This window comes from Acipenser ruthenus, chromosome 15 (assembly GCF_902713425.1).
Source record: "Acipenser ruthenus chromosome 15, fAciRut3.2 maternal haplotype, whole genome shotgun sequence".
Lineage (NCBI taxonomy): Eukaryota > Metazoa > Chordata > Actinopteri > Acipenseriformes > Acipenseridae > Acipenser > Acipenser ruthenus.
The window spans coordinates 16,505,665-16,518,878 of record NC_081203.1 but is presented as its reverse complement, the minus strand read 5'-3'; the positions used below and the strand labels follow the sequence as shown (position 1 = coordinate 16,518,878).

At 44.5% G+C, this 13,214-nt stretch overlaps 1 protein-coding gene across 3 annotated transcripts in view; it reads right to left on the bottom strand.

Moving 5' to 3' along the window:
- The window catches only part of slc8a3 (solute carrier family 8 member 3), a 178,707-nt gene that overhangs the window by 41,332 nt on the left and 124,161 nt on the right, over nt 1–13,214 (bottom strand). For all 3 annotated transcript variants that reach the window (XM_058987209.1, XM_034037352.3, XM_058987210.1), the window contains one exon: nt 5,892–6,016. In XM_058987209.1, the coding sequence (XP_058843192.1) occupies nt 5,892–6,016 (125 nt within the window). The remainder of the gene's footprint in view (nt 1–5,891; nt 6,017–13,214) is intronic.

The window sequence follows — 13,214 nt, the reverse complement described above, 5'->3', positions numbered from 1 at the left end:
GGGTTTCGTTTAGCCTCTATTGCCGTGTATCGCGGGTGGGTTTCATTTAGTCTCTATAGCCGTGTATCGCGGGTGGGTTTCGTTTAGTCTCTATAGCCGTGTATCGCGGGTGGGTTTCGTTTAGCCTCTATAGCCGTGTATCGCGGGTGGGTTTCGTTTAGTCTCTAGAGCCGTGTATCGCGGGTGGGTTTCGTTTAGCCTCTATAGCCGTGTATCGCGGGTGGGTTTCGTTTAGCCTCTAGAGCCGTGTATCGCGGGTGGGTTTCGTTTAGTCTCTATTGCCGTGTATCGCGGGTGGGTTTCGTTTAGCCTCTATAGCCGTGTATCGCGGGTGGGTTTCGTTTAGTCTCTATTGCCGTGTATCGCGGGTGGGTTTCGTTTAGCCTCTATAGCCGTGTATCGCTGGTGGGTTTCGTTTAGTCTCTATTGCCGTGTATCGCGGGTGGGTTTCGTTTAGTCTCTATTGCCGTGTATCGCGGGTGGGTTTCGTTTAGCCTCTATAGCCATGTATCGCAGGTGGGTTTCGTTTCGTCTCTATTGCCGTGTATCGCGGGTGGGTTTCGTTTAGCCTCTATAGCCGTGTATCGCAGGTGGGTTTCGTTTAGTCTCTATAGCCGTGTATCGCGGGTGGGTTTCATTTAGCCTCTATAGCCGTGTATCGCGGGTGGGTTTCGTTTAGTCTCTATAGCCGTGTATCGCGGATGGGTTTCGTTTAGTCTTTAGAGCCGTGTATCGCGGGTGGGTTTCGTTTAGCCTCTATAGCCGTGTATCGCAGGTGGGTTTCGTTTCGTCTCTATTGCCGTGTATCGCGGGTGGGTTTCGTTTAGCCTCTATAGCCGTGTATCGCGGGTGGGTTTCGTTTAGTCTCTATAGCCGTGTATCGCGGGTGGGTTTCGTTTAGTCTCTATTGCCGTGTATCGCAGGTGGGTTTCGTTTAGTCTCTATTGCCGTGTATCGCGGGTGGGTTTCGTTTAGTCTCTATTGCCGTGTATCGCGGGTGGGTTTCGTTTAGTCTCTATTGCCGTGTATCGCGGGTGGGTTTCGTTTAGTCTCTATTGCCGTGTATCGCGGGTGGGTTTCGTTTAGTCTCTATTGCCGTGTATCGCGGGTGGGTTTCGTTTAGACTTTAGAGCCGTGTATCGCGGGTGGGTTTCGTTTAGTCTCTATTGCCGTGTATCGCGGGTGGGTTTCGTTTAGTCTCTATTGCCGTGTATCGCGGGTGGGTTTCGTTTAGCCTCTATAGCCGTGTATCGCGGGTGGGTTTCGTTTAGCCTCTATAGCCGTGTATCGCGGGTGGGTTTCGTTTAGCCTCTATAGCCGTGTATCGCGGGTGGGTTTCGTTTAGCCTCTATAGCCGTGTATCGCGGGTGGGTTTCGTTTAGTCTCTATTGCCGTGTATCGCGGGTGGGTTTCGTTTAGTCTCTATAGCCGTGTATCGCGGGTGGGTTTCGTTTAGTCTCTATTGCCGTGTATCGCGGGTGGGTTTCGTTTAGTCTTTAGAGCCGTGTATCGCGGGTGGGTTATGTTTAGTCTCTAGAGCCTGTTTACATTTTTTAACCTTACATCATGCAACATGTAGCCTCAAAATGGGTGGGATTCTGTGTATTCTACCTGCAATCACCCTATATCTGTCAAGTTTCACTGTATTTGTATTGGCTACACGATGCAAGCTAGTGGCTAGCCTCTACCACTTATAATTAGACTTACTCTTGACGTGTCTGTTGCCAGGCAGGTTATGGATCACATGTGGCTACTCCCTTAAGTTTCAATTTCCATATACAGTACGTAGTATATTTTTTATAACATTGTAGATTTTTAAATTCATACGCCATTTTCCTTGTTTTCAATTGAGGAAAAAATAAAAATAAAAAATAAGAATAAAGGTCATCCAAAGCCTAAATTGGAGCTTCTTCAGCAGGGTGGACCAAAACAAAACTCCCTTTTTAATTGCTCATTGTACGAAAAAATGAAATGGCTGACTGCGAGTATTCACAGTTTGGTTTTTCAAACCAACTCTACATCTTCCCCGTGGACTCCGTGGGCTACAGTGATTTAAAAAATCTTCCACAGGCTCTAAAAATATATTTTCTACAAATGACTTCAATCCAGATTCATCAATCAAGTAGGTCCACAATGGTTTTGTTATATTTTGTTGCTTGCCTTATGTGCTGCGCACACTATATTACTATATTACATTTCTTATTAAATTATGAAGTACCTTTTGAAACATGCAAGCTTTTGGACAATGATTCTTGACCATTCTTCAACGCTAAATTATTCCAGTTCATTCAAATTCCGAGGACTTCTCTTGTGCACACTCTTCAACTCATACCAAAGATCCTCAATCGGATTTAGACCGGGACTTTGACTAGGCCATTACAGAACCTTGATTTTATTCTTCTTTAACCATTCTGAAGTAGATTTTGATGTGTGCTTTGGATCGTTGTTGTGTTGGAACGTCTAGTTGTGCTATAATTGGCCAATATCTTTTGGTATGCTATGGAATCCATTTTACCATGTATTGGAACTAAATTCCTGTGCCGTTAGAGGAAAAACAGTCCCATAAAAGGATATTACCACCTTCATGCTTGACAGTAGGTATGGTGTTCTTTTCGTTGAACGCCTCACCGGACTTTCTCAAAACATAAAGACTATCAGCATGACCAAATAGCTCGATTTTTGTTTCACCACTCCACAAAACCTTTGACCAGAACTCCTATCCATCATTCAAATGCTGTTTTACAAACTTTAAGCGACTGTCTTTCTGACGTTTTCCTAACAGTGGCTTTTTTTTTGGTCTGTGACCATTGAGACCTTCACTGTGCAATACTCGACCTATGGTTGAAATGGAAACCCCAGTCCCACTTGCAGCCAATTCACTTTGAATATCTTTGGCAGTCATATATTAGAGGTCAGCACAGGTAGAAAATCAGGAACCGGGTACCCGCTATGAAAACTACCTGGATATCCGGGTTTGGGTTGGCTCTGGACGATGAGCCCAAGGCCTACATCGTCATGTTTGAGCACGTGGCGATAGTGGCAAGATGGCTTCAGAAATGGTGGGCCACTCAACTTGCCCCTTGCTTGACTAGAGAAGCCCAGCAGCCTATCGTGCCATGACACATGAGGCCACCTTCGACTGTGACCCCACCTCACCTCAACAAAAGTAAAATATACTTTAAGGAAATGTTCCTTTCAGTGCAGTGTGGAACACATTTGATAGTAAATTTAAGTAACATACTAAGAGTACAACTATAATAAGCAATACTTGGGAGTTATTCAAATATAAAAATAGCTACTGCCTGTTTTGTTTCCACTCTTTCTCTATAAGCTGAATCCAGCTCCTGATGTACAGGTGTTTTAGTTTGTTCAATCACAGATACGAAATCACTGCCAACTATTACTGCTGCTTTGTGGAATTCAGATTTTTCTTGACGTTCTTTCAGTTTTGTAACTGCTGAACCCCAGATTTGTAAAGGACTTGTGTATAACCTGTCAAGTTTCAGTTTTTCTACCAAAATGCACGCAATATTTACAGTAGGCTCCATCAAATTCTGCAAAAACAAAATATGTGTTTTCATTTTTTTATTTTTATTACATACTTATTTTTTTAAACAGTGTACATTTGACAGCTATTTTTCCTCATCTAACATCTCGTCCCATGATGGTAACTGGAACGTTGCTGCAGCAGGTGATCCTGGTTTAATACCCTGATTGCTTTTTTTTTTTTTTTGGGAGGACAACAATCTTTCTCTGCACTACTCTCACTGAAAAATAAATACATAAATGAATTCATTCATAAACACATTGCCATTAGATTTACAGTCTATTTTATTTTAAAATAATAGTAATATATTGGAGTGATAATCTGATATATAAGCATTTCATTTCTATCATTACGGTATAAACATATCTACATGTTTTAATAGTTTCACAAATTGATGGATTGTGCATGTCCAATAAATAACTATTATTGCTTCTATTCGAATCTAATAAAAAAAAAAGTATATATTTTTTAATATAGCATTAAAATCTAAAGAAATATGTCAATATGGTAAACAGCAAACTAGGTTAGCAACACTAAAAGCGAAAGAAAAAAAAACATTTTTTGCCAGGGAATGTTTGTCTTGAAATGCTTCTAAACAGTAAACTTCGCTTTTTTAAAAACATCCCAACAAGTACTGTACACGCTTGACCACAATGTTGACTCTGAAATAATTTTAGAAATTACACAACATGATTATTTCTAATCCGCGAATATCTTAGTGACTGGTGTCTTTTTGTTGTAACTTTACTAGATTGCTGCATTTAAATGTCAGGTTCATGCATTAAGAAAGCAGCATCACTTATTTGCTAATTTACAAAAAACTAAATAATACCTTAAATTTAAAAGATTAGTCTGTGCATTTCCAGAGCTCTCTTGGCAGCCATTTCTGAGTTTCTTTGTAACCAATAGAAGATCAGCTTTTCCCACAGCTAGCCAATCAGTAGTGATAGGGGTGGGAGGTAAACACTTTTTAAAATGTTTGTGTGTAGGTGCTAGACTTCCGCAATTCAGTTTTCAGAAAAATACACCCAGAGTGTCTTTCTAGCAACAGAACAAAGATAAGAAAAATAAATAAATAAAAACTTGTTGTCTGATGGAAAAGTATAACGGCAAAACTTTTTGTCCCTCACACAAATGATGTAGTCGCGGGCACTGGGCAATACAAATTGCACTCCCCTGCAGTGGTATCTGGAGCTGCAACCTTTTAACTTCCAGGTGAAGCACCATGCAGGTAAAGAACACCAACATGCAGATTTTTTTCTCGGGAGGGGAGACCACCTGGGGAGTTAGGGTTAGCCGAGTGATCCGCATCACTCTGAGGGGTGGGATATGTGACAAGGAGAGAAGGAATCTGAGCTGCAAGTCTACCTCCCGACGAGGAGGGGCGCTAAGCAAGGCTGGTGGTACGCCTTCACAGGGAGGAGCCAACTCGATGGTAGGACGGAACTGGAAGTCGGCCATCTTGGAGAAAGGGCGTAGTTGTAAGTGCTAAACAAATCTATTGTGATTAGCTGTGTTGTACGCAGTGATTGGACAGAGCGTGGCACCCTGCTGACCACAGGGAGGAGTTTGGCAGTACAAAGGCAGCTACGTGAGTATGGCCATTTATGCTGAAAATACTAACGCACCGGCGCTTTGTTTTTGTTTTGTGTATTTGTGTTACAGAGGAGCAGCGGATTGGGAGCTGCAGCCACAGAGCCAGCACAAACCTGGAGCACCACTACCTCTGCACGAGCACAACAGCAACACCACTCTCAGAGCACTTTTCCATGCACGGGTGGAATAAACAGCAAGACTTTATTAGTTGTTGATATTTTTGTTTGGGTATTGAAAACCTGCCATTTTACTCCATACCATTGCTGGTATAGGGAGACTGTGATTGTTTTAATTGTTTGGATTACAAATTACGCGCTAATGGACATTCACTTCTTCCCACACCACTCACCTCCTGACAGTAACACATGCTGTATTAACTGTCTTGTTCTTGTTCAGTATCGGTAATGCTTGCTGTATTAACTGTATTGTTATTGTTGTTCAGTATGGGTAATGCTTGCTGTATTAACTGTCTTGTTCTTGTTCAGTATGGGTAATGCTTGCTGTATTAACTGTCTTGTTATTGTTGTTCAGTATGGGTAATGCTTGCTGTATTAACTGTCTTGTTATTGTTCAGTATGGGTAATGCTTGCTATATTAACTGTCTTGTTGTTGTTCAGTATGGGTAATGCTTGCTGTATTAACTGTCTTGTTATTGTGTTCAGTATGGGTAATGCTCAAGAAAGCCCCATTGGACAGCCCCAGTCTATGTGGAAGCATTAAGTAGCGGAGCAGAAGGAGGGTCACGCACCTTGAACTCGTAGGACTCCTCAATGATCACCTCGAGCTTCGAGTGCTGCCCCAGCACCGGCTTCCCCATCTCCGCAACCCGCTTCGCTGCCTCCTCCTCCACCGACAACTTGCTGTCCACAGCCTCTGAGAAGAGAGAGACAGACACAGAGGGGATAGGGAGAGGAACCAACTCCAACAACATCTTACTTTGAGAAAAGAAATTAAGAGCACTTGAAAATTTACAGCAAAAAACAGATTTAATGAGATCTTAATTTATACCTAACTACCAGAAACGTGTAGAGTGTTCCTTTGTGTTTTCTTTGATTTTAATTAAAGCATGTATTCATTCTTTTATCATAGATTAATGTGCTTCTTTTTGGCCTAGTTATCACTATAAATGATACACTGTATTTAAGCCTTTTTTTTTTATTTTTACCTAGTTAATTAAAATAACTGATTGAAGTCTTTATTACTGGATATTTTAGAAACATTTTCTCAGCGTCATTCTCAAACACACCACAAGGGGGCGGTGACTATCACAGTCAGTACTATTTTGTGTCTATATCTGTGTCAAAAATGTTTTTTATATATGCCTGCTCACATATTTGCAATGAATATTTTGTAGAGAGTTGTGAAAGGAATGCCATATTAAGAATACAAATGATATTTCTTCATGTCCAATACTTCCTATATTAAGCTATTTGTAATGGCTTTTTTGCATGTTAGTTGTGGCATGCACAGTACATTAAGCTTGAAGAGGTACTACAAATGTATTTCCATCTTTTCAAGGTCTCACCTCTTCCTATGTAATAGATACTGCAGATACTTCAGTGCTACACTTCCCATTGCATTTCAGAGGTGGCACGAAGGCAAATTAAAAAAGCAACGCCTGCTTACAGGAAGGCAAGCCAATGGGTTTCCTTTTACAAGAAGCAACGCCTGCTTACAGGAAGGCAAGCCAATGGGTTTCCTTTTACAAAAAGCAACGCCTGCTTACAGGAAGGCAAGCCAATGGGTTTCCTTTTACAAGAAGCAACGCCTGCTTACAGGAAGGCAAGCCAATGGGTTTCCTTTTACAAAAAGCAATGCCTGCTTACAGGAAGGCAAGCCAATGGGTTTCCTTTTACAAAAAGCAACGCCTGCTTACAGGAAGGCAAGGGTTTACTTTCATTAGAAGCAACTGGCTTATTTCAGTAGCAACAGCTTTCCTTTATGAGGGGAAGTGCAGCATTCAAAAGGCCATCTGCAACTGTATTGTTCACACAAAGTGTCGAGGGTCAGCGGTCGAATCTGGACCACGGAAGAGGTAAAAATAATAAATAATAAATAAAAAGCATTACAAACTTATTTTAAAAAGGTTGATCCCAGCATGTTGTTTTCTCATTGCAGGATGTAGAAGGGGAGATGAATAACACTGTGTAACACTTTTTTTTTTTTGTTTGTTCCTGGGTAGTAAGTGTTATTTCCTAATTGCTTATGCCTCAAAAGTATAGAAAATGATTATTATTCCCCACAAACTTTGCTTTTGTGACCAGGACAGTGATATTTTGAAATTTACCTATTTTCCAGAACATTCCAGATAGATTCAGTGCTGAGTAAACTTGGAGTAACTTCTAAAACTTTCTAGAATTTTCCAGTAATATAAATAGTAGTATAAATACAGGGGCCTTAAGCCCACCAGTTCAGTTTAGTTCCAGCTGCCTTAGTGGATACATATCTGCATTTTTCTGAGATGGCATCAAGAGGCTGCAAGCATCCGGCAGACGCATTTTGCTATGTCTGCGGCCAATTTATCAAGACAAGAGTGAAAAAGTACTCAGTGGAAGCATCTGCTAAGATATGTGAGGCCTACAAGGCATATTTCAGCATGCCTGTCGGGGATCAAGACAAACCCTGGGCACCTCATTTCACCTGCGAGCACTGCAAAAAAACTCTGGAAGGTAAGATGGACAATTGTTGCTCGGAATTTTATGTTATAAAATTTGTTAAAATTTTTAAAATTGTAAAAGTTTTTAATTTTAAAATGTTTTACAATTTTCAATGTTATTGAAAAAATATATCATATATGAAAAATGTTGCGAGAATCTCTTACACATTAGTCATGGGTGAAATAAATGTATTTTTGTAGGATGGTACAGAGGGAAAAAGAGAGCCATGAAGTTCGCTATCCAAAGAATTTGGCGGGAACCCACTGACCACTCAAGCAACTGCTACCTCTGCATGGTGGACCCTTCCAAACGTCGGACTGGTAAGAATGCACAACATCAAGTGGGAGCCACTGGTGGACCCCCGGAAGGTGCTGATGCCACCACTGCACATCAAATTGGGCCTTATGAAACAATTTGTCAGAGCTCTAGATAAGGAGTCGGCAGCCTTCAAGTACCTTCAAGACTTCTTCCCTAAGCTGTCTGAAGCAAAGGTCAAAGCCGGTGTCTTCGTCGGACCACAGATAAAGAAGATCCTGGAGTGCAATGAATTCCCCAAGAAGCTCACTAGTAAGGAGAAAGCGGCTTGGAACAGCTTTGTCGCAGTGGTTCGGGGCTTCCTGGGCAATCACAAGGCCGAAAACTATGTGGAGCTGGTTGAGACTCTGGTGAAGAACTATGGTACAATGGGCTGTAGGATGTCCCTCAAAGTCCATATCCTTGATGCTCATCTTGATAAATTCAAGGAGAACATGGGAGCGTACTCGGAGGAGCAAGGCGCTTCCACCAGGATATACTGGACTTTGAACGCTGCTACCAAGGACAGTATAACGAGAACATGATGGGAGACTACATTTGGGGGCTGATTCGTGAAAGTGATTTACAATATAATCGTAAATCTTGAAAAACTACTCACTTCTAAATCTTTTGTAGTCATTTTTGTATTACTTTAGTATAAATACATGTTAATTTGGATTCATATGTTGTTTTTTTCTGACTTTATGTGAACGAAAAGACACAAATTCGCCCGTTTTCTCATTGGAAATAGGTAAATTTCAAAATATCACTGTCCTGGTGTGGCAATGCGCCCCGCCCCTGTGTGCATTTGTGTGTTGTGTTGTATGTTGCGTGTGTTAATGTTGGTGTATAGATTGGTACACGGGATATAAACGGGTCTGTGTTTCACGTGTGTTTAAAAAGTGTAGATTTGTATTTAGGCACGAGGAGAGCACAAATCACTTCACGTGCTGGTTAAATGTAATATGTGAGCACGGGGTTGCACAGAATTAATTCACGTGCTGGGATTCAAGTGAATAATTAATTTAGTAATTGAATCCCAGCACAACAGTGTATATAGAGACACGTAGCACTCAGTCGGGGGTTGGGTGTTCGGAAGAGGAGAACGGGTGAGAGAGAGAGGAGAAACTAAATAGTGTAAAATAGTAAAGATAAGTGTTTGTTCTCACCGTGTTTGTTTGTCTCCGTGCACCGTTTGTTAAGTGTCAGTCGTTTTGTCTGTCTGTTTATTTTGGCGTCAAGTGCCGTGTCCTGTTTTGTATTCCGTTGTTTAAACCTTTTTATTTTGTTATTAAACGCTGAGTGCAGCCATTGCACTCAGCTCATCACAACCACCGTCTCTGTGTTTGAATTCCTTTCTGGTCTGACGCAACCCACTCTGGCCGTCTTTGTGACACGTGGTGTCTTCGTGGGATAGCCGCGCCTCCAAGCGTCAGACCAGGAGGGTCTGGATTAAAAAAAAAAAAAAAAAAAAAAAAAAGATTACAAATATTGTTTTGGGGGAAAAAAAACAAAACAAAACAAAAAAATCAATGGTAGAAGACGCCATCAAACTGCGGGGCTGGTTCCTAGAGAATGCTGGGCTGGAGGCCCAGTCTCTGCCCATAGTCGTCCGGGTCCTGTGGATGATGGACAGTGAGAGATGGGAGGCATATCAGCAGGAACACACCCCAAACACCTTGGAGGAGGGTGTGGAGTTTGTCCTCAACTACCTGGAGGCAACCATAAATGGAACAGCAGCCCAGGTAGCAGGACCACCAGCAGAGGAGTACCTGCTGTCCCCATCTCCACCAGCAGAGGGTGAGTACCTGCTGTCCCCATCTCCACCAGCAGAGGGTGAATGCCTGCTGGTTTTGCCTTCACAGCCCAAATGGGAGGAGCCTGAGCATCCACAGCCCAAATGGGAGGAGCCCAAATGTCCTACGCCTGAGTGGGAGGAGCCCGAATGTCCTACGCCTGAGTGGGAGGAGCCCGAACGTCCTACGCCTGAGTGGGAGGAGCCCGAACGTCCTACGCCTGAGTGGGAGGAGCCCGAACGTCCTACGCCTGAGTAGGAGGAGCCCGAACGTCCTACGCCTGAGTGGGGGGAGCCCGAACGTCCACAGCCCAACAGGGAGGAGTCGGGGCGTCCACAGCCCAACAGGGAGGAGTCGGGGCGTCCACAGCCCAACAGGGAGGAGTCGGGGCGTCCACAGCCCAACAGGGAGGAGTCGGGGCGTCCACAGCCCAACAGGGAGGAGTCGGGGCGTCCACAGCCCAACAGGGAGGAGTCGGGGCGTCCACAGCCCAAAGGGAGGCAAGTCGGGGCTTCCACAGCCCTGGGACCCAAGCCACCAGCAGAGGGAAAATGCCTGCTGGTTCAGCCCCAGGAGCCAGAAGGGGAGGAGTTACAGGCTCAACCCCCTGAAAATTTTTGGGGGGGAGAAGGGCAGGATGCTGGTGTCCCCCAGCAGCCTCTCGCTATGCTGCTGAAGGCAGCACGGCGTGCACATGCCCAGCCGCCACAGCAGAGGGAGCCAGCACCGCCAGGAGCAGAGGAGCTGGAGCTGCCTCTACCTCCACCACCTCCAGGAGCAGAGGAGCAGGAGCTGCCTCTGCCTCCACCACCTCCAGGAGCAGAGGAGCAGGATCTGCCTCCGCCACCACCACCGCAAGGAGCAGAGGAGCAGGAGCTGCCTCTGCCTCCGCCACCACCACCGCAAGGAGCAGAGGAGCAGGAGCTGCCTCTGCCTCCACCACCTCCAGGAGCAGAGGAGCAGGAGCTGCCTCTGCCTCCGCCACCACCACCGCAAGGAGCAGAGGAGCAGGAGCTGCCTCTGCCTCCGCCACCACCACCGCAAGGAGCAGAGGAGCAGGAGCTGCCTCTGCCTCCACCACCGCAAGGAGCAGAGGAGCTGGAGCTGCCTCTGCCTCCACCACCGCCAGGAGCAGAGGAGCTGGAGCTGCCTCTGCCTCCACCACCGCCAGGAGCAGAGGAGCAGGAGCTGCCTCTGCTGCCCGTACCTCCGCAGGGAGTACGGTGGCCGGAGCCCCAGAAAGGGGAGCTGCCGGCCACGAAGAAGGGTGAGGAGGTCTGGAGACCACTTTCCCCAGCAGCAGTTTTGCTGCAGGAGTTCTTGTGGCCGGAGCCCCACAGGAGGGAGCTGCCGGCTACGAAGAAGGGGGAGGTCGGGGGACCACCTGCCCCCGCAGCTTTTTCGCTGCAGGACGGGACCAACAGGCTGTCAGCCGTGCCACTACCGGCAGGGGTGCTGACAGCATTGCCAGCCAAGGGCCCACTGAAGCCTCCCTTCCCAGCCCGAGACTTTGGCCTGGACTGCTGGGTATTTAAGGGGGGAGGTGGCCGTTGAGGCCATGTGTGCTGCGCACAAGGGGGGGTATATGTGGCAATGCGCCCCGCCCCTGTGTGCATTTGTGTGTTGTGTTGTATGTTGCGTGTGTTAATGTTGGTGTATAGATTGGTACACGGGATATAAACGAGTCTGTGTTTCACGTGTGTTTAAAAAGTGTAGATTTGTATTTAGGCACGAGGAGAGCACAAATCACTTCACGTGCTGGTTAAATGTAATATGTGAGCATGGGGTTGCACAGAATTAATTCACGTGCTGGGATTCAAGTGAATAATTAATTTAGTAATTGAATCCCAGCACAACAGTGTATATAGAGACACGTAGCACTCAGTCGGGGGTTGGGTGTTCGGAAGAGGAGAACGGGTGAGAGAGAGAGGAGAAACTAAATAGTGTAAAATAGTAAAGATAAGTGTTTGTTCTCACCGTGTTTGTTTGTCTCCGTGCACCGTTTGTTAAGTGTCAGTCGTTTTGTCTGTCTGTTTATTTTGGCGTCAAGTGCCGTGTCCTGTTTTGTATTCCGTTGTTTAAACCTTTTTATTTTGTTATTAAACGCTGAGTGCAGCCATTGCACTCAGCTCATCACAACCACCGTCTCTGTGTTTGAATTCCTTTCTGGTCTGACGCAACCCACTCTGGCCGTCTTTGTGACACCTGGTCACAAAAGCAAAGTTTGTGGGGAATAATAGCCATTTTCTATACTTTTGAGGCATAAGCAATTAGGAAATAACACTTACTACCCAGGAACAAAAATTGTGTTACATAGTGTAATCAGATTCACCTCCCCCTCTTACCTTCACTCCCACATCCATGCAAACCAAATGAAGTGCATTGAATTGGTTCTGAATCAAACACCATGTGTTTCCCTTAGATATTTCTTTCTTTAGGGGTGCAGCCCTTCAAGTCACAGGTTTGAAGTTACTGAGGGATTTCTTAGGGGGAATTTAATATCAGGTTCATAAACACTGCTACTCAGAGAGGTTTGATACCTTGGCACATGAAACTGCAACTATCTGCCTACTGCTTAAGCCACTGACTCACAAGGCATTGATACATGACATGTACATTCAATGACGGCTTCAGTGAATGATCACATTCTCCTGTGCCATGTTTCACACTTAATCATACAGCACAGTATCTCCAAGCCCTTCGCACAGCAACTTCAATTAAAAATAAATAAATAAATAAATTACAAATGAAACCCTGTTTACATCACTAGGGGGCAGTGTTTAAAGTTACTGGTGTACCAAATGAAGACATGTTTCACAGTTCTTTTGAGGCCAGAGTTGCTTTCAACTTTTTTTTTTAAATCACCAGGATGTGTTGATTGAAACAGAAAGTGATATACAAAGCGAATCTAAAGACTCTATCGGATAACTGTGATGTTACCAAGCTGCTCTTTCACTAACGCTGCGGGAGATCAGGATTGCTCATGCCCACTCTGACAATAAATATTTCATTCAATAATTGCCTTTTACCAGAAGAGTTGTCTTGCCCCTGGAGACCCATTCCTTGCAGAAAAGCCTGTCATCTCTTACATGAGCTCTTTGTTTCTGATTGCGAAGCCATGAAGTCATGATGTATTAAATATTTAGAGTGCCATTAAACTTCAGGACAGATGACTTAGTTAATAAACAGACCCCCGGCAGCACTGAAGAGCTTTTCCATAAAGCCTGGCTCCCCTGCCAGTCTTACATTATTGTGTCAGAACTCAACTCTTCCATTGACTTTTGTTATTGTCTGTAAATGAAAGCACTATGAAATAGGGTTTAG